This window comes from Panthera onca, chromosome D4 (genome assembly GCF_046562875.1).
Source record: "Panthera onca isolate mPanOnc1 chromosome D4, mPanOnc1 haplotype 2, whole genome shotgun sequence".
In the NCBI taxonomy this organism is placed as follows: Eukaryota; Metazoa; Chordata; class Mammalia; order Carnivora; family Felidae; genus Panthera; species Panthera onca.
This window is the reverse complement of record NC_138351.1, coordinates 93,979,716-94,003,335: the sequence shown is the minus strand read 5'-3', so window position 1 is coordinate 94,003,335 and position 23,620 is coordinate 93,979,716. Positions and strand designations below refer to the sequence as shown.

Genomic DNA, 23,620 nt, shown 5'->3' with positions numbered 1-23,620 from the left:
TGGGGACTGGGCGTTCGTGTGCGTTATTAGGTCAAGGGATGTCCCTTCCATTCCTGTTTTGCTGAAAGGTTTTACTTCATTGTCCTGGGCTGTCCTGTCCTCCTGTGCTGTCCTGCCCTGCCCTGTCTCGGCCCGTGCCGGGCTGTGTTTTTGAGCCAGAGTTGCCGGTAAACTGTAAGCAGTGTGATTTCTGCATAAGCTAAGCTGACCAAATCGTCTTTCTTCTTTAGCCTGTTGAGGTTACAAATGGCACCGGTGTGCAGTTTGCAGTGTCAGACGGTCCTCACGGTTGCCGGAGGTAAAAACCGATTTCGTTCCGATGCTCTGTCCGCTGCTGGGTGCGACATTCTGCCCTTTAGCCGAGGGCGTTTTGCACTGACTTCCGGGGGAGGCTGCCGCTCCCTGTCTTGCTGTGACACAGAGGTTGAACGGGTCCGTGGGACGGGCTGGGAGTACCCTGCCTCCCGTTCTGGGTTTGGACCCTGTACTCGAACACATCAGAGGAGAGCAGGGCGGTGAGGCGGTCGGAGCTGGTGATGTCGCGGCACTTAGATCACTGCTACGATGGGCTTGATAACTGTGGAGGGTCCCCACTCTCTTCGGGCGCGTTTCCTGGTGGGCGCTCCCCGGCCTCCCAGCCTCCCGGCCTCGGTCTCTGCCTCCTCCACACCTGTGGCCCTTTCACCCGGCTGTTCTGTGCGGTGTCTCTCCTCGTCCTTGACTGAGCTCAGCAAGAACCTTGAGGCTCCACGTTGTTGAGTCTGGGAGGGGACTGACCCCCAGCCTCTGCGCAGGGCAGTCAGAACACCTTCACCCATTTCTTCTCCCGGGGGGTCCGCTGTGCTGTCCTGTCCCCACGCCGGGGCCTCAGAGGCATTCGATCACTCGTCCACCAGTGGCTCTGTCTGTGCTGTGGGTCCTGGGCGTGCCTGTGCCGGCACCTGCTCCCAGGCGGCAGCCGCCCTCCCCCCGCCCAAAGCAGGTCTGGCGCTCTGCTCTCTGCTCTAAGACCATGCCCGGCAAAACTCAGACTCACCCTCGTGGTGCCACGCTGCCCGCTGGTCCCACTGACGCCCAGCTGGAGGGACAGGTCCTGGGGAAACAGGGTGGGGCATCAACGCGCATGAAAGCCCACTGCCCCTCCCTGGCCCCAAGAGTTCATCCTAAGAAAAGTAATGTCCTGCTTCTGCCGTCACAGGCCTGCCCTCCGGCCACTTCTAAAGACCTCAGGGTCCCGACAGGAGGGCAAGGGCCTGGGGCCAGTCCCCTCCCACGTCCCACTCACTGGGGCAGCGATCTGGGAAAGTTGGATGCCGGGGCCTGGGTCTCCCCTCAGACTGGACAACGCCAACCGCCTGAGGCCAGCGATCACTTTTTTTTCCTTTTGTGTGTGTGTGTGTGTGTGTGTGTGTGTGTTTTAAGTTTACTTATTTTTGAGAGACAGACAGAGCATGAGCGGGGGAGGGGCAGAGAGAGAGGGAGACACAGAATCCGAAGCGGGCTCCAGGCTCTGAGCAAGCGGTCAGCACAGAGCCTGATGTGGGGCTCGAACCCACGGACCGTGAGATCGTGACCCGAGCCGAAGTCGGACGCTCAACCGACTGAGCCCCCCAGGCGCCCCTCTTTGTGTTTTTTTAAATAGCGTTCTGAGGAGTATTCTGGAAATTATGACCAGGTGCGTCCTGAACAGCACGCTTTGCAGCACCATATTGGCAGGGACGCAGCAGAATCTCCGAGAACGCGAGAGGGATGTCACCCGCGGAGGGCGGGGCCAGCGCTTCCCAAACTCACCAGAAAACGGGACATCTGCTTTCTGCAGGCTGACACCCCCACGACCCTGTTCTGGAAGCCAAGTACGGCCTCGCATCTCGCAGCTGGGTCACCGTGGACACCGGTCGAAGCTGCTGGAGCTAGTAGCTGGGGCCACCGTCGCAAAGGACCCCCCCGCTGGTGGGGACTGCTAACCACAGAGGACCACTCTCCCAGCTCCCAGGCCCAAAGTCCAGTCAAGGGGTGGGCAGGGCTGTGCTCCCTCCGAAGGCTGCAGGGGAGGCTCCTGGCCTCTTCCAGCTTCTGGAGCTGCTAGGTGTCCCAGCATCCCTTGTCTTGTAGACACATCCCTCCCAAGTTCTGGCTTCGTGGCCACAGGCCTTCTCCCCGGGTCCCCTCTCTGCCCCTGTTTTCTCTTAAAAGGACATGAGACAGTAGCCCCTACTCCCACGTGTGCCTCATCCATAGAAATCACATCTGTAGAGTCCCTGTTTCCAAATAAAGTCACATTTGGACGTGCGTTTTGGGGGACACCATCCAACCCAGTGCATTCCCTGCTGCTCCCCGGAAAAGAGGAAAACGCTGAACCCCGGAGGCTGTCACGGGGACTGCGGGGAGGGCGTGGGGAGGGCCCGGAAGGGTCACGGTGCCTGGTGCACGCCCCACAGAGGTGCTGCTGGACGCCCACCTCATCCGGACCATTCCAGATCCTCCACCGACAGGCAGCAAGAATGTCCACCCCACCCCGCCTGGCTTCAAGGCCACTCCTCAGAGTTTCAACAGACACCCCCACGTCCGGGGTCAGAGCCTCCCCCGGGAGCGGCAGCCACACTGAAGCCGGCCACCTGCCAGGGAGGATCGTGGACACCGAGAGGCAGGTCCGCACGAGCTGCCACAAGAGGGCCACAGCGGCCTGATGGCCTGAGCCACCGCCTCTCCCGCCCTTAGAACCAGAGCCCCGTGGCCCGGAACCTGCAATCTCTCTGCAGGGTGGGCTCTTTCCTGGCACAGTGACATGCAGTGACATGTGGCCTTTCCAGGAAAGAGAGCAGAGCCCTGGGCCTCCACCCGAGCTGCTGCTGCTGCCTGTGGGTCACCCGGATGGCCCCCACCTGTGGGGGAGGTGCTCTCCAGACGCCCCATCGGGAGAGGGCACAGGGCAGGTGGCAGTCCCCCTCCGCGCTCCTCCTCCATCCCATGCCCGCCTCCCGGGGACGGGCAGGTTGACTGTCTGAACGTCAGGTGGTGGCCTTTCACCCCCTTGGCTCAGCGCACGGGGCTCGCGCGTCCCCCTGTGGGTGCTGGTTTGCAACCAGATCGGCGGGACACGTTCTTCTGTAACCGCTCGACTCCCCTCAGCGCCCACACACCTGGAGCTCCTGGGCACGAGGGGCCACAGGAAGTGCTTCGGGCAATTTCAGAGGTGCGGCCTGGCAGACCCGTGGGCTTCCTGATGGCACGTACCCATGGACACCCCTCGTGCTGCCCCCACGCGCGCCCCACCCTGAGAGGGACCTAGCCCGTGGGCTGGGTGACCCTGCCGATCATCACGGTCCCCAACCACTCCTGTGACTCGGCAGACCGCCCACTGCTGGCCAGGCCCGTCCTTGGACCCCGCCTGAACTCGCAGCATCTTCCCCTGCCTGCAGGCGGTGGGGTGACCGGGAGGAGAACCCATCCTCCCAAGGCCGTGGCCGTGGGTCGTGGAGTCGCTGATGCCCCAGGAGAGAGAATGAAACCGAAGGAGAAAGACCTGGGAGGCCTTGACCAGCCGGGCACGTGGGGGCACCGGGAGGTGCTGGGCGCCTGCAGGAGGAGAGGGGGTGAAGGGGTGACGTCTGGTCCTCGTGTGGGACAGACTGCCACCCGCAGGCACGATGTCCCGGACCCTGGGGCTGGCGTGGGGCCCTCCGGCCATTGGCTGGGCTCCGGGGCACACCCTCCAGGACACAGCTGTCCCCAGTGCTGACTCTGACCTGTTGTTGTCAAAGATCGTGACCCAGCAAGTGTTCCCGATACTGGCCACCAGCCTGGACCCACACCCCGGGCCCTGCCCCCTCGGGGCCTACCAGGAACCGTCCAGGGACACAGGGACCGTCCCGTTCCCGCTCGCTCCGCAGGAAGAAGGCCTCCCATTGTGCGGGTGGAGGAAGCCCCCTGAGGGCCTGGGGATGAGCCACGGGGGATTCGGGGAACCACATGGCTCGCAGGCCCCCGGCCCCCGTATAAGGGCCCGAGCCCGCGGCCTGGCCTTCCTCAGTCCCGGGAGCTCAGCGCCACCACAGCCGCAGCCATGAAGTGCCTCCCGCTCGTCCTGGGCCTGGCCCTCGTGTGTGGCCTCCAGGCCGCCACCGTCCCCCTGACCATGGACGGCCTAGACCTGCAGAAGGTCTGAGGACGGCTGGGGGGGTGGGGCGGTGAGCTGCAGGGTGGGCGGGGGGCGGGGCCTCGGCCGCCTGAAGAGCGTGGGTGGAAGCCAGGACGCTGGGACACCCCCCCAACCTGCTCCCCGTCCTCAGGGCGGCTTTCCCTCGCTTGCCCAAGGTCCAGATGGTTCCACTGAACTCGCACGACCTGTCCTTTAAAGCCGCCTGGGAACCCAAGATGTTATTTCAAGTGTGGGGGCTCCCAGAGGGGCGTCTGGTCGGTGGCGGGGGGGTCGCCCAGAGCTCACTGGCTGCCACCCCACTTAGACCGGGTCCCCGGCCGGGGCGGGAGGGAGAGCCCGCTGTGGGGCCGGGGCCGCCTCCCCGCCCCCCATGGCAGCTCAGGCCCCCTCTCCAGGTGGCTGGGACGTGGCACTCCATAGCCATGGCGGCCAGCGACATCTCCCTCCTGGACTCGGAGACGGCCCCTCTGAGAGTGTACGTCCAGGAGCTGAGACCCACGCCCGGGGACAACCTGGAGATCATTCTGCGCAAATGGTGGGTGACCGAGGCCCCCGGGCTGGGGGCCGGCAAGGGCCTGGGCCCAGGGCGGGCGGGCGGGCAGGGTCCTGACGGGAGCTGGCTCCGTGTGGGTGGTCCCCGGTGGCCTCGGAGCCCCCGCCCAGGGCTCCGGGCCGACGGGCCGACCACACAGGGCGGCCGCAGGGCAGTGCGCAGAGAGGCCCGTGTGGAGGCCGGCCGGTCAGCTGGGGGCTGGGGCCCTGGGGGCCTGGGCGGTTCCTGCCACAAGCCCTGTCCACCCTGGAGAGGTTGTGGGGGTACGGGAGAGAGCTGGGTCAGTGTGGGGGGGCAGAGAGGAGGACACAAACCCCACAATTGTCTGCTGACTGCTGGGGCGAGGGCACTCCCACCCCCGCTCCCTCTGGCTCCCTCCGCCCTCTCATGGGGTGGCCCTGTCCCACCGGGTCACCTGCCGAGTGCCGCCCAGGCCTCCCAGAGCCGGGCTTCTGCTCCCCACCCACAGCTGGGCTCTGTCACGGTAAGGTCTGTGCAGGCGGCCCGCAGACACGGCCTTCTTTCAGGGAGCACGGCAGGTGTGTGCAGAAGAAGGTGTGGGCAGAAAAAACCGAGCTCCCTGCTGAGTTCAAGATCAGCTGTAAGTGCTGGGCCCCCGGCCCACCCTGGACACCCCCGCTGGCGGCTCCCGGGCAGCACGGCGGGGCCCGTGCTCCGGCCCCAGGGTGCTGACAAGAGCGACACGGTCCTCAGTGCCAGCTCTCACTGCCCTTCCCGCCTTCAGGGCCGTGGGCAGGTCCCTGCTGGGCCTCTCTGATCCCCACGGCCATGAGACCCAGCTCGCTGTCTGTGGGCCGGGCCTGGGAGGCACCCGCACCCGGCTGTCCTCTGCACCGCCTCCCAGGCCGCCTGCGCCAGGACATCTCCCGCTTCCCACGGGTCAGGGCGCCCCATGACGCCCGGCCTGCCCCCTGGTTCCTGCACTCCTAGACCCCCGTTGGGTCATTCCCTCCTGTGCTCCCTCCCCCATTCCTCACCAGGTCCAGAATGAGAAGGCCTTGTGGGAGGGGCCCCTTCCTCCACGGCCGTCCCCACCGGGCAGCCTGGGCTGCGTCCCACTTTGCCCCCCTAGGCCAGCCCTCCAGCCTGGCTTCGTGCCACAGCTGCCGACCGGCCCCAGGGGCTCCAGCACAGAGCTGCGTGGGTGGGGGTGTGGCACCGAGCTGTGCAGCTGGCAGTCCCCACGGCCCCCGAGGGCCACCGTCACCTCCGGCCCATAATCATCCCCACCCCCCGTTTCCATGCATCCCACGGCTCCGCCCCTCTTCTCCGAGGTGCCCCATTCATTCAAGATCAGCGTGGAACCCCACTTCTTAACCTCTCTGGGTCCCGGGACACGGGGGTGGGGGGTCCGGGGTTGAGTGCTGAGTGAGCCCGTCTAGCAGGAGGCACAGCATTTCTGGCGGGGGGTCCACAGTTAGCAGCCAGGGCCTCGCAGCCCCCTGTGCCCTGTGGGGGTGCAGGAGAAGCCCCCCACCCCGGCCTTGCCACGAGGCCGCCCTGAGGAGACCCATGCTCTCCCTCCTGCTGGAGGGAAGACCCGGGACTCTCTCTCCCCAGATCTGGATGAGAACGAGGTCATCGTGCTGGACACCGACTACGAGAACTACCTGTTCCTCTGCCTGGAGAACACCGACGCCCCCGGGCAGAACCTCGTGTGCCAGTGCCTGAGTACGTCACTGAGCAGGCCCGGGTCCCCCTGCATGTGGGGGCGGGGGCTGAGGACCCCCGGTGGGGACCAAGTCCCCTGACATTGCCTCGGGAATCGGGGATCCAGGATCCAGGCCGAGGGGCTGGGCTTAGTGTTCCTGCCTCGGCCAGAGGATGACTGCTGAGTAGAAGCTTTGGTTGGGGGTGATGTTCCACAAAAGCACCATTAAACCTGTCAAGTTCTGAGCGGAACGCAAGCCGGTAAGATCCGGTAGCAGGAGGCTGAGACGTGGCCGCTTTGCCTGAACGAAGCACTTTGTGTGCGGTTAGAGACGCGTTCTCGGCCAGCACGTCAGCCATGCGGGCGAGCCCCAGCCGCCCGGGGACGGGGACCCTGGCCTCGTGTCCCTGCAGGGCCCCCGCGCCGTCCTGGGAGGGCGGGGCGGGGACCCCGGAGGGCAGGGGGGCTGAGCCCCGGAGGCCACCCCGGGGGCTGACCTCAGGACGCCAGTGTGTGCTTTCTGCTCTGGCTCCCTGGACGGGGCTCCCCGAGGCCGTCAAAGCCCCGCGGCCCAGGGACTGACCCACCGCCCCCCACAGCCAGGACCCTGAAGGCCGACGACGAGGTCATGGAGAAGTTCGACAGAGCCCTCCAGACTCTGCCCGTGCACGTCCGCCTCTTCTTTGACCCCACCCGGGTGGCAGGTGACCGCCTCCACACCCCGCGTCCCTGCTCTCACCCTGCGTGCGGCTCACCCGTCGGGCAGCCATGAGCCCGGGGCGCGTCCGTCTCCCACGGTGGCCCCCATTCCCCGGGCCCCCGGGGGAGGGGGTGCAGAGCCCCTGGGGCGGGGTCCCCCTCCCACCCCTCTGGGCCCAGGGCTGCCCCGGCGACCTGTGACCTCTCCCCCCGGCTCTCTCTCCTCCCGCAGAGCAGTGCCGCGTCTAGGTAGGTGAGTTCCTGCCCGACCCGCCTCCTGGGGTAACGTAGCAGCCCTGCCCCCACGTCCTGGGCACGTGCACGGGTGGGGGGCGTCCCGGGGGACCCCCAGCTCCCCTCCGTCGGGCCCCGGCCCCTCTGCGGGAATGGCTGGAACCCGGCGTCTCTCCTGCTGACCGCAGGGGCCTGGCTGGCTGTGTGTCCACTCTCTCGAATGGCCTTTGTGGGATGTCGTTCCTGTATCCCGGTCGAGCCCCCACGCAGACGTCCCCATGGGCTCTTCTGGGCAAGGGCGTGGGGTGACCAGCACTCAGCCTGAGGTGGAGAGGCCGTCCCTCACCCCCAGGCTGGGAGGGGCCAGCGAGGGTCCGACAGGCTCCCCGGGAATCACAGGGGAGCCCTGGTCCGTTTCAGGGCCCAGAGAGGATGACACCCCTTCCAGCCCCGTCGGGGACTCAGGAGGGACCGGACCTGTCGGACCTGTTCGTCCAGCCCCCAGGCTCCTGGGGGGGGGGGGCCCAGCCTGGGGTCTCCTGCTCTGAGCCCCTCCCCCTCCAGCAATAAAGAAATAAAGCAGGGAACAGTCTGCCTGGTTCTTTCCTGGCCTTGCGTGTCTGGGGATGAGTGGGGATGGCGGGGGGGGGGGGGGGGTGGGGTGAGGCGCAGGCTGGGGCGGGGTTCGGGCTTCTGCACCTGAACAGCCCATCACATCTGGGGACCAGCACACATGATGGGGGGCTCTTTTCAACCTGAGGAAGGAGATCAGAGGGCACAGGGGCAGCCTGCCAGTTCACGCCGCGGGGCAGCACCCAAACTCCACAAACGACGAGAAATGAAAACTCGCTGGTCACGTCACCTAGTCAATATTGACAGAAAACCATCAGTAAGTTACTTTCCGATCCAATTGCATTCTCTTTGAAAAGTGCGGCCCGTGACCCTCCAGGTCGTCTTTCAGGAACTTGAGGACGATCGCTACCACCGGGAAGTCCTGGGGCCTCAAGCGTCACGTGCCTGTGAGTGCGTGGCTCTGCCCCGGATGATACGACAGAGATTTCCCCCGGGTCGTGGTCTGGGCGAAGGCAGCAGAGGTGGAAAGAAACTTGTTTTCCACTGACTTTAACGTACAGAGCCACAGAAACAGGGATTTTCAAATAACAAAGTTTACATATAACAATATATACACGTTTATATATATGCCCAGTTATATATAAATGTTATATATACATGACAATTTGTGTATGATATTAAGTTTTCATTTATTTATTTATTACTATTATTTTTTAATGTTTATTTATTTTTGAGACAGAGAGAGACACAGTGTGAACAGGGGAGGGTCAGAGAGAGGGCGACACAGAATCCGAAGCAGGCTCCAGGCTCCGAGCTGTCAGCACAGAGCCCGACGCGGGGCTCGAACCCACGGACCGCGAGATCACGAACTGAGCCGAAGTCGGGACGCTTAACCGACTGAGCCACCCAGGCGCCCCTTAAGTTTTTAAAATATAGATGGAACGGAACATTTCTAGAAAAAGATCGATTACCAATATTGGCTAAAAGGAAAACTGGAACAAACTTTGTAAAAAATGTTTAGTTGAGGAACAGTTGACATAATGCTATTAGGTTCAGGGGTACACTGTCGTGATCCAGCAGCTGTACCCTACAGAATGCTCACCACCACCTGTCACGGCACGGGGTTATTACAGGATTATGGGCTGTATTACCCGTACTTCCCAGCCCGTGACTTATTTATTTTATAACCGGAAGTTGGCACAGCTCAACCCCCTTCCCCTCTTCTGCCCAACTCCCTCCCGCCTCCCCCTCTCTGGGGCCCACCAGTTTGTTCTCTGTATTTATGACTTCGTGTTTTGCTTCGCGGTTTGTTTCTTCATTTGTTTTGTTTTTTAGATTCCACATATGAGTGAAATCAGATGGTGCTTGTCTTTCTCTGTCTTTCAGTTATCATAGTACACTCTAGGTCCATCCACGTTGTCACGAGTGGCAAGATTTCACTCTTTTTGTGGCCAGGGAATAATTCCGTTGCATACACACCCATCTTCTTTATCCGTTCGTCTATGGAGGACATTTGGGCGGCTGCCGTATCTTGGCCATCGTAAATGGTGCTGCCGTGATCGTGGGGTACGTGTATCTTTTGGAATGAGTGTTTTCATTTTCTTCAGGTGAGTACCCACAAGTGGAATTTCTGGGTTGCGTGACATCTCTATGTTTAATTTTTACCAAGAAAGCTTTAAAAGAACAATAACCATAGAAAATAAGAAACAGTTCCAGATCTTCTGAACCAGCACACTGCCATCAGATGGTTCCTGGATCATGCAGTCGTTCCAGGGTGTAGACATAGATGGGTGGGAAATTGCTGGATTCTCCTATAACAGAGCTGGGGGATGAGGGCACAAGAGAAGAAAGGAGAGGACAACCATCCCTTTTGCAACAAAGACAAATGTGTGAATAATTTATTAGCAGGCTGAATCCAACAATGAATTCAATACATCGTGATTTAACCCAGACAGTGAAGGACGTTTACATATTAGGAAATATCAAAAACTCACTGGCTAAGAGATTAAGGGTGACATGTGCATATAAGCACTTTTAATTGATTTTTTTAAATATATTTCGGGACGCCTGGGGGGCTCAGTCGGTTGAGCGTCCGACTTCAGCTTAGGTCATGATCTCTCGGTTCGTGAGTTCGAGCCCCGCGTTGGGTTCTGTGCTGACAGCTTGGAGCCTGGAGCTGCTTCCGATTCTGGGTCTCCCTCTCTCTCTGCCCCTCACCTGCTCGTGCTTTCTCTCTTTGTCCCAAAAATAAATAAACATTAAAAAATATATATACATATTTCAAAAATATCATACCCTCTCATGAGGCAAAGTTCTCACATATCAAGAGAGTCATTCAACAGAAGCTGGTTTATGCTGCATTAACAAATGAACTTAAAATCTCAGTGGCTGAAAACATCAGATATACTGATTGTTTACGTGCAATTCCCGTCACAGGTTAGCAGGGATATTGCACCTCAGGGCCACTCAAGGATCCAGGTGATCAAACAGCCACCCCCAGGAGGTTGCTGGTCACCACGCTACAGGGAAAACACAGACACCCACAGGGCCTCAAACCGTTGTTCAATGCTCCACCCTGAAAGGCACACACATCCCACCCGGCACCCCCTCCCCCCCTCCCCCACCCATTGGCCAGAAGTCACTCAACTAGGAAGCCAAAAATGCAACCCTTAACATCCCTAAACTGATCATTAGCAAAACAAAATGAAACAAAACAGACAAAACAAAAAAAAGTAAGCAGCTGACATCATTCTTAATGGTAAGAGACTAACTGCTTCCCCCTAAGATTGACAGCAAAGTAAGGTCGGCCTCTGCCAGTTTTCCTCTTCAACATCATGCTGAATGTCTTAGCGCAGTAAGACAATCATAAGAAAGGAAAAGCATAAACACTGGCAAGGAAACATCTAGCATGACTGACAAAGCGCGAAGGAGAGAAGATACAAATTTTAACTCAGGAATGAAAGAAGGGATATCATCACAGCCACTGCAGGAATCAAAGGATAATAAGGCAATACTATGAATGCTTCTGTATACATAGATTTGACAACTTAGATGAAATGGACCAGTTCCTTGAAAAATACAAACTACCTGGGAATGCAAGCTGGGGCGGCCGCTCTGGAAAACAGTCTGGAGGTTCCTCAAAAAACTAAAAATAGAACTACCCTACGACCCAGCAATTGCCCTACTAGGTATTTATCCAAGGGATACAGGTGTGCTGTTTCGAACGGGCACATGCACCCCCATGTTTATAGCAGCGCTATCGACAACGGCCAAAGTCTGGAAAGAGCCCACATGTCCATCGATGGATGAATGGATAAAGAAGATGTGGTATATAGATACAATGGAGCATCACTTGGCAATCAAAAAGAATGAAATCTTGTCATTTGCAACTACATGGGAGGAACTAGAGGGTATGTGCTAAGCGAAATTAGAGAAAGACAAAAATCATATGACTTCTCTCATATGAGGACTTTAAGAGACAAAACAGATGAATGTAAGGGAAGGGAAGCAAAAATCATATAAAAACAGGGAGGGGGACAAAACAAGAGACTCACAAATATGCAGAACAAACTGAGGGTTACGGGAGGGGTTGTGGGAGGGGGATGGGCTAAATGGGTCAGGGGCACTAAGGAATCTACTCCTGAAATCAGTGTTGCACTATATGCTAACTAATTTGGATGTAAATTTTTAAAAATAAAAAATAAAATTAAAAAAAAAAGAAAAATACAAACTACCACAACTCATCCAATATGAACTAGATAATTTGAATAGCCCTACACCTATTGAGAAAATTGAATTCCTAATTTTAAAATTCCACAAAGAGACATTTCCAGGTCCAGGTGATTTCACAGGAGAATGACACTAAATTTGTAAAGAATTAGTGTGAATGCTACAAAACCTCTTGCAGAAAATAAAAGAGGAAAGAACATTTTCCAGTTCATTTTATGAAGCTGATATTACTCTGATACCAAAAGCCCACAAAGATTTTTTTTAAAAAAGGAAAACTACAGCCTAATGTTTCTTATCTATACAGATGCAATTCTTAACAAAATATTAACAAATGGAATTCAGCAACGAAAAAAAAAAGAATTATACACCATAACAAAGTGGGATTTATGCCAGGGATGCAGGGCTCCTTCAGCACTTGAAAACCAATCAGTGTAACCCTCTGTATTAGTAGGCTAACAAGGAAAAATTATATGATCACATCAATCAACGTAGAAAAAGCATCTGACAAAATTCGGCATTCCTTCACGATTTTTTTTAAAAACTCAGAAATGTAGGAATAGAGGGAGCTTCTTCAACTTGATCAAGGCATCTACATAAAACTTAGAAACGTGGTACTGACCGGGCAATGATGAAGACTCTAATCAGTGATGAATGGATGGTGAATACTCAGGAACGTGGCAAGGACACCTGCTCCCAACTCTCTTACTCATCAGAGCGCAGGAAGCTCTAGCCAGGGCAAGAAGTCAAGAAAAGGTAATAAAAGACATACAGATCTTAAAGGAAGAAACGAAAGTATCTCTATTTGCAGATGACACAATTATTTATGTAGAAAATCTTAAGGAATCAACGAAAACAAAAACAAAATCTCCTAGAATTAATGAGATCACCAACGTGGCAGGATACAAGATAAACATACAAAAATCAATTACATTTCTACATACTAGCAATGCACATGTGGACACGGAAATAAAAAACCAGCACCATTTATAGGCGCCTGGGTGGCTCAGTTGGTTGAGCATCTGACTCTTGATTTCGCCTCAGGTCATGATCCCAGGGTCATGAGATGGAGTCCTGAGTCGGGCTGCACGCTAAGCATGGAGCTTAAGAGCTTAAGATTCTCTCTCTCTCCCCACCTCTGCCCTTCTACCCTGCTCATGGTCTGTCTGTCTGTCTCTCTCAAAAAAATTATATATATATATATATATATATATATATATATATATATAGCACACCATTTATAATCACTCCCAAAGAAGTGGAACACTTCAGTGTAAATCTAATGAGACATATACAGAATCTGTATGTTGGAGACTATGCAATCTAGCTAAAAGAAACCAAGGAAGATCCAAATAAGCAGACTTACTGTGTTTATGAGTTGAAAGGCTCAACATAGCAGAGACGTCAATTCTCCTCAAGTTGATATACGTTTTTTAGTACCATTCCTATCAAAATCCTAGGAGGGTGTTTTGTAGACATAGTTAAGATTATTCTAAGATACATATGGGAAGGCAAAGTACTAGAGTATCTAAAATAACTTAGAAAAAATAATAAAATGGAAACAGTCTGTCAAATTTTAAATGTTATGATACAACTCAATCAAGACTGTGGTATTTGCAGAGGCACAGACACACAGATCAGTAGAACAGAGCAAAGGACCCAGAAATAGATTTGCACAAATACACCCAACGGACCTTGCTGTCTGGAGATTTTTTAAAACTCCAGTTTTTAAAATCCGGAGTGGGGCATCCCTAAAACCATGCTAAACCCTTCCTAATTTGCGTACAAGCCCAGGCAAGGCTCCCAGCACACAGTGGCCTCTGCTTGTCTCATTCTCCACGGGTTCCTCCTAGGAAGGAGCCTTTTTTTCCCTCCAAATCACAGCCCGGCTCTGCTCGACTAGCCAGGGGGGCACCTTGGAGATTCTGCTACTGCCCACTTTCCGCCTAATTGTCAGCTGCTCCCTTAGAAACCCTTCAGCTGAGCTGCCTGGTCGGGGCTTGGGTGGGGAGCTGTGACAACGGACACCTGTTCCACTCCAGATGGATGTGGAGATATTGGGGTTCAGAGCAAACAGTCGCGAAACCCTGTGCGACAAAAAGTCTCATGAAAGAATTCTTGAGACATCTTTGGTGCTTTATTAAAGCACGGGGGCAGGTCCGTGGGCAGGAAGAGCTGGGAGAAGCCACTGCTTACCCACCGCCAAGTCGGGAGGGGGCTGGGGACAGCACAGGCCTCCAAGGGATTTGGGAGCAAGGTTTCCAGGGCCCCGAGAGGGCTCACTATTGTTGGGAAAAGGTCATGTATTACCGTTTAGCAAACCCTCAGTCATGAGACCTTTCAGATGCGTATCAGGGGACTTTAGGCTTGGAGTCTGATTTGCTACCTTGTATCTTGGGGGGTAGAGGTGAAGGAAGTTTCCTTCCTGTCCTTTACACGATAAAGGACACTCACAGGATCCCGGAGGTCGGGATGAGGTTAAGCTAAGATCGCCTTTTGCCCTTAGCGAAGTGTCATCATCGAGGCAGCTGGGCTCCCAGAGGGCGGTGACTCTGCCTGTCCCAGGGACTTGTCCAGGGGCTGGACGCAGTGAGGAAATTTAAGGTTTTCCACATCACAGAACACCAGTCCCCACGACCCACACTCCCATAGACAGCCCTGTTGTGGTCCTTTCCGTGGCCCGTCCCTATCTTTTAAAAAATTGAAGGCTGTTTCCCGCCTTAAGCGCCAGGCTCGGGAGCAGCTCAGGGCTGTGTCTTCCGGGGCCTCAGGGGGCATGTGGCTCCGGGACCTCACGGGTGGAGTCACCAGTCACACCGATGACGGATCGGCCTCCAGGGTTTCACGATCTGGTGTCGCTGCACAGGGATGCCTCACCCTCTCTGTTACCCTAATGCAAGAAGGAAATCAGTGACTTACCGGAAGCATCGGCAGGACTGGAGCTGACGTGTGCACAGAATGAGTAGTTTCAAACCCAAGGGGAAAGTGTCAGCTCACTGCTAAGCAAGACATCTCGTGGGCTTCCTCACTTTGAAATCGCAAAGATTGAACTCAAATGCAGAGATTTGCTCCCACAGAAGGAAAAGATACTGGTGGCTCCATGGTGACGGGCGTTGATGTCCCCAGGATGGCCACTTGGTGGCACCCGAGCCCTCTTAGTGCGTAAACACACCCTGGGCCGAGCTGTACGGAGACTGGCGGGACACTCTACCCGAGTGGCTCAAACGTCCTGCGGCACCTTAACTCGGGAAACTCTAGGCCACCCTCGAACCCTCCCCTAAGCAGCCACTTTGGACTATCACTCTCATTAGAGTCCTTCGGTGGCTCCCACAGCGCGGGCTTGATCTCCAGTCTGCCAGGATGCGTCAGCCACGCGTTTAAGCCAACCAGGGCTTTCTGGGTTAGCCTCCGACATGGCCGTGACGGTCCCGGGGCCACCAAGGCCAGGCGTGCACAGTGACCATCGTGTGTGAGCACAGAATCACCCGCCCAGGTGCCTGCCGTCCTGCCCAGCACGGCCGTCCTGTCCCCAAGACCCACCCCAGGATGCACACCCTAGACCCCTCCCAGGGCAGAGGAAGGCCCAGAGGAGCTGTGGGCTGTCACCTGAGATCCCAGGGCCCACCCGGGGGTGCCCGCGGGGACACTCCTTTGGTGAAGGCACGAGTGACCTCTCTGTGGCCAGGAGCTGGTGGTCTCGCTGTGTCTGTGGGTGATGGCGGGCCCCAGAAAGGCAGGGCCGGGCAGCACCTCCCCCGTCAGACACAGGTGGGCATCATGATGGTAAGAGCAGCAGGCCTGTCCACGGGGCGGGGGGCTGACAGTCCTGCGGCTCCCAGGGCAAGAGAGGAGGTGGCCACAGGAAAGGGCAGCCTCGGGGCGGAGTCCGAGCAGGCCCGGAGCTCAGCGGACACTCCGGCCTTGACCTCTGATGTCAACGGCTTTATGATGGGGGGGGATGGAGGGAGAGAGGGACGGAAAGGTCTGGTCTAGCCCCCCAAACACACGCCCCGGCGCCTCCCGGGCCTCTGTGCGCTGTCCTCACTGTCCCAGAGGAAAGGTCTTTTCATTTCCAGCTCGCGTAAGTTTTTTCGCTTTTTTGGAAAGGACAGGACAGAGCCCGTTCCGGGAAAGTCCGCGACACCCCCCGCGAGCGGCTTCCACGACCATGCATCTGGACACCGCCGTTCCCGGCTCTCTGACCTCGGCCCTCCAGGCCGGCTGGCTGCCCCGCTTCTCGGAGGCTGGCCTCCCGCGTGGGCTCACCTCCGCCTCCCCGCCAGCCTGGCCTTGGGGAGAGGGGGCGACCCCCACAGCCTCACAGCCCAGGAACATCGCCAGAATGTCACCCCGCTTGTGTCCCTCCACCAGCCACCACCACGCAGACAAAATCCACATGATGCACGTGGTCCAGGGGCTCCTGTGACCTGGCCTCGGTGACCTCACGGAGCCTCCGCACCTTCAGCAAACGTCTGCGTTCCCACGCTGCTCGGACCTCTCCTCACTCAGTCGGCCGTCCCCTGCCTGCCTCAGGGGTCTCACACATGCTGTTCCACCCACCGGAAACTGTTCCCTCCTCCCTTCACCCAGCCCCACCCCCAGCGCACAGCTTGGCGGCCAACCCGTCCCGACAGACGGGCAGCATGTGACTGTCACTTGTGTGGCTCTGTGTGGAGCCCCCAGACGGGAACTAAGTTCCACAAGTCTGTCGACCTCACAGTCTCCATCTCCCTGTGCCCGCGGCTGCCTGGAATGTGCCGGAGGCCCGCTCGGTGACAGGCTGTGGCCCGCAGCTGCGCCAGGCCCTTCATGCTCAGGGTTTCTGGGCCGTTCTCCTGTTTCTCCTTCCAATGGACACAATCGCTGTCCTTCAGGCCCTCGTCCGGCTCCAGAAGCTTCCCCGCCTTTGGGGTCTGGGGCTCAGTGGTAAAGTCTTTGGCTCTGTCACGAGGTCAGACGCTCCGAGGCTGCTTCTGTCAGCCTGGCTCCGGGCTCCGGGCCCTGGGGTCCAGCTCACCCTGGGACGTGCTCCCCGCAGGCCTCACACCTGCCCCCCGGCCGCCCGGACCACGGCTCTCCCCCGGAAACCTGCGCCCGCTTCGGGGGGGGGGGGCGCATTCCAGGACGATTTCTGGGAGCGGGACTCAGGCCCTCCCGTGTGACTGGGACGTCCTAACCCCCGAAACAACTCAATGCCACCTGGGGGTGGAGACCAGGACCGGATCCAAGGATGGGACCCCAAGTTATGGAAGGAGTTCCCACCCACGTGCTGTTATCTGACATCAAACCCCTGGAAAACTACAGCCGAAACATCACCTCCCCTGCCCCACCAGCCACCTGGCTCAGCCCGGCCGTGTCCCCAGAAAGCCCAGGGTTGACGGGTCCCCCGGCTTTCTGGCCGTGTCCCCAGAAAGCCCAGGGTTGACGCCGCTCCTGGGGCGTCCCCTCACAGCCCTGGGATGGGGGTGCCCGTCTGCGTGGCCTCTGCTCCCAGAGGGCGGGTGGAAGGGGATCCCGCAGCCCCACCTGGGAAACCCAGGCCGACCGGTTCTCGCGCCGGCCGTGACCCACATAGGGCCTCACTCCAGCAGGCACAGCTCCCTGAAAGGCTGCTTTCTTCTTAGAAAAAGCAGGGAGGGCATGACAGAACCCCACATTGTGGACTAGACTGAGGGGGGTGGCCGTCGGACAGCGTCCAGCCAGCTGGGTCGTGCAGCTCAGAGGGTCCCGGGAGAGGGGGGTGGGCGGCCTGGTCCGAGTGGCCATGGGGTTGGAGACGGGGTGCTGGGTACGAGACATGCTCATCATGAGTAGGAACAAACGTCGCCTGGAACTGGTTTCTGGCAGGCGTGCTGAGCGCTGTCCTCGGGGATTATGTGCCCTCCAGCTGTCACTCCCCACCACACCCCCTGGGACAGTGGGAGGTGAGGAGGGAGGACTGGGGGGTGGGGGCCCCCAGGGGGAGCACAGGCCGGGAGAAGGGAGGAATGGGAGGTGGGAGCCCCCAGGGGGAGCACAGGCCGGGAGGGGGGAGGACTGGGGGGTGGGAGCCCCCAGGGGGAGCACAGACCAGGAGGAGGGAGGAATGGGAGGTGGGAGCCCCCAGGGAAACACATGCCGGGAGGAGGGAGGACTGGGGGGTGGGAGCCCCCAGGGGGAGCACATGCCGGGAGGAGGGAGGACTGGGGGGTGGGAGCCCCCAGTGGGAGCACAGACCAGGAGGAGGGAGGAATGGGAGGTGGGAGCCCCCAGTGGGAGCACAGGCCGGGAGGAGGGAGGACTGGGAGGTGGGAGCCCCCAGTGGGAGCACAGGCCGGGAGGAGGGAGGACTGGGGGGTGGGAGTCCCCAGTGGGAGCACAGACCGGGAGGAGAGAGGAATGGGAGGTGGGAGCCCCCAGGGAAACACAGACCAGGAGGAGGGAGGACTGGGGGGTGGGAGCCCCCAGGGGGAGCACAGACCAGGAGGAGGGAGGACTGGGGGGTGGGAGCCCCCAGGGGGAGCACAGACCAGGAGGAGGGAGGACTGGGGGGTGGGAGCCCCCAGGGGGAGCACAGGCCGGGAGGAGGGAGGACTGGGGGGTGGGAGCCCCCAGGGGGAGCACAGGCCAGGAGGAGGGAGGACTGGGGGGTGGGAGCCCCCAGGGGGAGCACAGGCCGGGAGGAGGGAGGACTGGGGGGTGGGAGCCCCCAGGGGGAGCACAGGCCGGGAGGAGGGAGGACTGGGGGGTGGGAGCCCCCAGTGGAAGCACAGACCAGGAGGAGGGAGGAATGGGAGGTGGGAGCCCCCAGTGGGAGCACAGGCAGGGAGGAGGGAGGACTGGGGGGTGGGAGCCCCAGGGGGAGCACAGGCCGGGAGGAGGGAGGAATGGGAGGTGGGAGCCCCCAGGGGAGCACAGGCCGGGAGGAGGGAGCCGAGCCCCGGGGTGAGCCGATGCCTCCAGGAAGCCAGCAATGTAGGTAAACTGCTCCAACAGCACCCGCCCCCCAGGTCAGATGACACCCTTCACACCCTTCAGACACAGGTGGGTGTCGGGAGGCCACTTCCTCCTGTGGGAGGCATTCTGGGTGCTCAGGGGCCCGGGCCAGACGGCAGCACTGGCCAGGGCAGCTGTCCAGGCGAGCGGCCTCTGGAGGACACATACAAGGAAGGGATGGGAGCTGCCCAGCCTCTCCCCACTCTGGGCCCCGCGGTCATGGTCCCCCAGAGAGGGCCACTCCTGCTGCTGGCCCTCAGCTTGGGCCTGGCTTGTGCCCAGCAGACGCTAGAAGAGGTGCCCGTACAGCCAGGCTTTAATGCCCAGAAGGTAACCGAGCCGGGTCGGGTCCCAGCTCGGCCCTGGGACAGGGATGAGGGTCCTCGTGTCTCGTGGTGGCACTCTGCCAGCAGGAGCCGAGGAGAGAGGCCACGTGAGGGGCAGGGGCGTCCCCAGCCCAGGCCCGCATCTGCCCAGGCCACCAGGCACCCAGCTGAGCACTGTCACCCTTGGGACGGGAAGGGACCTGCCCATTGCCCACCACCGCAGGGGTCGTGGCTGGTGCTGGCTGGCAGGAGCAACCCCGGGCCTCGGTGGTGGCCCCAGGACAGTCCCCCCCTCCCCAGATCCAGGCCAACAGAGGACGGAGCCTGGACCAGACACGGGAGGAGCTGAAGGGGGCAGGGAAGGGAGAGGCAGCAGGAAGGGGCCCAGGGGACCCAGAGGGCGGCCTGACAGGGAAGGGCATTTGCAACAGGGACAGGCCACTTGTCCCCCACCCTGACCCCCGCCCCCGCACACCCGCAGGTGGAGGGGCGCTGGCTGACCATCCAGTTGGCCTCTAGCCGTGCACACCTGGTCTCCCCAGCCGACCCCCTGAGGCTCGGCCTCCATTCCATCTGGACCCGGGACGAGGATGTGACGTTCGTCTTGTTCTGGACGTAAGCGTGGCCCCTGCAGCTCCTCACGGGGTGGTCTTCCCAGGGGCCTCCCAGGGGACAAGGACCAGGGGTTAGACCCGGAGGGACCCGGGGCACCGAGCTGCAGGCTCGAGACCGTCCTGAGAGGTAGGAGGTTTCATTTCAGAAGCCCCCAAAGCTTTACGACAGGGGCCGTGGGGAGACACACGGGGCCCGGTCCTCGGCCGCCGGCGTCCCTTCCCGCCTTGTGAGCTGGAGGGGCTGGGGCAGCACCGCGGTCAGTTGGTCAGGAACATCTACGGGGGTGACGAGCCGTGTTGAACCCAGAGACACTTACAACACTCTGCACCGGTGGCCTTGAGGACAGTGAGAGCCACGTCCTTGCCTGCGCTGGGCCAGACACCACGGCGCTGGCCTGTGCAGCCACAGGGTCTGCTGGTACCCAGCCCACCCCCGCCCATCCCAGGTGAGAAAGGAAGACCGTGGGGCAGGGGGCCAAAAAGTCTTGGTCTTCGTGTGGAGCCCAGGTGACCGGGGACGGCCAGGACCAGGCCACCCACCCAGAGACCGGAGGCTCTGAGCCAAGGACAGACAGGTGCAAGTCGTCCCGGGGGCTTTGGTTCCGTTCCAGAAACCAGGAAGCCCCTGGTTCCTCACTCCTACCCTCTAGCCCCGTCCAGGCACCTCAGGGGCCCACCCTCTTCCTCCCTGCTGGGTGACCCTCGGGAACCCAGGTAGCCGAGAGATTCAGGTGGACACCTGGGACGTCAGCCAGGGCGCCTCCGATGCCCCCTGGGGCAGAGCCCAAGCCGGCACCGTCCGGTGCCAGTAGACAGGGAGAGGCCGTGACCCCGGAACGCTCCCTCCTCTTTCCCCAGAGGAGAGGGCGTGTGCCAAGGAGTCAACGTCACCGTCCACCCGACTGGGCTCCAAGGCCAGTTCCAAGGCTCCTGTGAGTGGCCCAGGCCCCCGGCCCGGGTGCCGTGCTGGGCGAGGGGAGGGCAGGGGACGCCCGATGCCCTGCACCAGGGTCACGGGGGAAGCGCCGTGCCGGAGGGAGACGCCCTCCCGGTGCCCAGCGCTGCCCCGGGGGTGGGCCTGGGGGCGGAGGAGAGAGGGCTCACCTGTCACCGCCCGGGGTCTCCCACAGGGGAGGGAGGCAATAGCATGCACGTCTGCTTCGTCGGCACGGACTACAGTAACCTCGTTCTTTACGTCCGCCTCGAGGACGCCGGCGAGGTCACCAGCCTGTGGGCGCTGCTGGGTAGGTGGTGGCTCTCCCCGACCCCGGGGCGTCTGCCGAGCCCTGTGCTTACTGCCAGCGGCTCCCGGGCCGCTCAGAGCTGCACCCCTGTGGGCATCCCTGCCCGCACCGCTCAATCCCTCAGGAATTCATCCAGCCCATCTCCCGCCTGCTTCGCCTGTGTCCTGGGAGCGGGGACGCTGCGCCTGTCTTCGCCGGGGAGATAGCCTATGAGCCTAAAAGCCGCTGAGTCACATCAGGCTCCAGAAAGTGGAAGTGCCACGTGCAGGAGACCGGGGGTCACGGGGGAGGGTGTGGAGGGTGGGCTTCGTGGGGAGGGGGGCGCACCTTGTCCTCCAGACCAGACGGAGGGGAGGGGCCGTCCCGGGGATGGGCCCCACCAGAGCCGGAGCCCAGGGGGTGGGCAGCGGGGAGGGGGCGGCCGGGTCCTGCAGGCAGCAGGCTGCGGGGGCGAAGGGAGGACCCCCGGGGACCCTCCCCCGAGGGGCGAGGGCTGCACCTGGGCTGCCCAGGGTGGACCTGCTTTCCGAGGGGGGAGGCGGCCCAAGGCTAGGCCGCGGCAACCAGCCACACGGTAGGAGGAGGGGCCCTGAGAAGGTCGGGCCCCTGGGCTCTCGGCGTCCCCCCCACCCGACCCTGTGATTCCAGCCAGAACGACGCCCGGGGACCCCACGTGGCTGGGGAAGTACCTGGAGTACGTTAGGGAGCTCCGGCTGCACAAAGCCCCGGTCTTCAATCTCGATGGTGAGTGCGTGGACGCGACCCCGACGCCAGGCCGCGCTGGGAGCATAAGACCAGGGCACAGAAAACCACGGCCAGCCTCTCCGGGGCCCATGTGGGCGGGCCTGCGCTGGGCGCCCTGTAACGTGGTGACCCGGGCACAATATCCGTCTCCATTCCGTGGGTTCAGACACTGAGGCTCAGAGAGGCTTAGAAATAAGGCCAAGGCCACACAGCAGGGCCCCTCACCCTCCCTTCCCTGTGCGTCATCCAGTCCATCAGCAAACACAGGCCAGGCTGTTTGGGGGGCGACGCATGTAGATGGAATGAGACAGACACGTTGTCCAGCCCTTGTGCGGTTTCACAGGGACAGGGCAGTGGGGACAGGGCAGCGGGGACAGGGCAGTTCACTGATCTCCTGGGAAAAGAGAGCCCAGAGCAGGGCAGCACGGCCGTGCTGTGGGTGACCCACGAGGGGGCTAGCTGAGGGGCAGGTGGGGTCGTGGAGTCTGGGGGTCAAAGTGAGGGCCCCGGGACCATGGCAGGACGTGGCTGCCTTGGGTGCTGGATGGCAGAAGGCAAGGTGATCCCAGAGAGGGACGGGCTGCGAGCTGCGTTTGCGTGATTTCTAAGTGGACGGACAAAGCCTCGGCATATCCCCATCCTGTTCTCTTCCCTCCACAGCCCGGTGTCCCCCAGCTGAAGCCTAGGTCAGGGCCGCCCGAGGCTTCCTGCCCGGCCCTCCTGCCCCCTGCCCTCGCCTCTCCCCGCTTCCCCCACCTTGCTTGCCCCGGTGCCTCCCAAACCCCCTGAGGCAGCCCCTCCAGCCTGGGCCTGGCCCCCACCTTGTCCGCCTCCCAGCCTCTCCCGGCCGGGCCCAGGGGCGTGAGAACGCTCTAGGAGGGGACAGGTGGCCCACAGAAGTCTGGGCCACAGCAAACACAGCACTGAAGTCTGGCGGATGGGGCCACCCGTGGAGTCCCTTCAGGGACACGACCCTGCGAGGGGCTGGACTGTACCCTCTGACCTGCTCCCGCCACCTGGGTCCTGCTAGGATGACTCCAGAGAGGTGCCCTGGGCCCCGTGAGCCGATGCAACGAGTCCCCGCCCAGGTCAGAGGGCGCCGAGTGAGCACAGCACCAGCCCGTGCTCCCCAGAGGAGCCAGGTCAACACAGGCCCGTGCACCTGCACCACAGATGAGACATGCCAGCGCCGTGCCCTGGAAGTCAAGGCCACTACGAGGGCAGTGCCGGGACGGAAGGCGTCCCCCTCTGCCCAGGTGAGCCGGGGACCACCCGCTGCAGGGCGGGCTCTCAGGAAACTGGGTCAGGGGCCTCCATACTTACCGTCTGGAAATGCCAGAGACAGGTATGACCGGATCCCGCCCCAGATACGCCCTGGGCAAAGACAGGGCCTCCCAGACCCACGCCTCTCAGCAAGGCAACATCCACGGCCACGTGAGGCCGGCACGACGGCGAGCTGGCCGCCGGTGCGGATGTCTGGCTGTGGCTCCCTCAGCCCCTGGAGACGAACAGGTACTCAAACACGATGCTTTCCTGCTCATTCGTCAAGAAATCTGCAGAACGTACGGGGAGAAAAAATTTTTTAAATCCTTACTCTGGGACGCTGAAAAACGACTTGAGTAAATGGATATGGGATGTTCCTGCAGAGTCCTTCAACATCACAAATATTTAATAATCTTCAAATTAACCTAGCTATCCGAGCAATCCAGTCAACATTCCAGTGGGATCCTTACCCCAAACTGCAAACCAGAATCTAAAAGGAACAAAAGTTTTGAAATGTTTGTCAGAGAAGTCATGCAAATACTGTGTTATTCTAACAAAATATGAACGTACAGCGATTACAATCGTGGGGAGTTAGCTCAGGGACAGAAAGAAAGATCAAGAAACGAACCCTAACAAGTATAATAACTCAATGTGGGGTACAAAGGGCCTGTCTTAAGGGGCATTATTTATTCAATAAACACTGCTGGGGGAAATGGCCAAGATATTTAGAGAAAAAGTAAGTTTTGATATCTAACTCTTTGCATTATCTCAAAATAATTCCTGACTGATTCCAAATAAGCAAGAAACCTTGAGAGTTCTATACTGTGTGGACGAATGG

General features: G+C 59.9%; 2 protein-coding genes and 1 long non-coding RNA gene across 4 annotated transcripts; 2 read left to right on the top strand and 1 right to left on the bottom strand.

Moving 5' to 3' along the window:
• Positions 1-4,063: 4,063 nt before the first annotated feature.
• Positions 4,064-7,332, top strand: LOC145713015 (beta-lactoglobulin-3). The gene is made up of 6 exons (XM_081790872.1): positions 4,064-4,159; positions 4,555-4,694; positions 5,240-5,313; positions 6,294-6,404; positions 6,984-7,088; positions 7,316-7,332. Exons 1-6 carry the CDS (start codon positions 4,064-4,066, stop codon positions 7,330-7,332), a joined length of 543 nt encoding a protein of 180 aa, XP_081646998.1.
• Positions 7,333-8,632: 1,300 nt separating this feature from the next.
• LOC145713046 (uncharacterized) lies at positions 8,633-16,177 on the bottom strand. 2 transcript variants are annotated; one of them, XR_014136004.1, is made up of 4 exons: positions 14,071-16,177; positions 12,983-13,072; positions 12,239-12,345; positions 8,633-10,124 (listed from the first exon to the last, which is right to left on the bottom strand). It is a non-coding gene; the product is annotated as an uncharacterized LOC145713046 (long non-coding RNA). The 2 variants fall into 2 exon arrangements; XR_014136003.1 differs by having other exon boundaries at positions 12,983-16,177.
• Positions 16,178-18,810: 2,633 nt separating this feature from the next.
• On the top strand, positions 18,811-22,205 carry LOC145713014 (lipocalin 1-like). The gene is made up of 6 exons (XM_081790871.1): positions 18,811-18,921; positions 19,399-19,532; positions 20,390-20,463; positions 20,662-20,775; positions 21,424-21,519; positions 22,180-22,205. Exons 1-6 carry the CDS (start codon positions 18,811-18,813, stop codon positions 22,203-22,205), a joined length of 555 nt encoding a protein of 184 aa, XP_081646997.1.
• Positions 22,206-23,620: the final 1,415 nt, after the last annotated feature.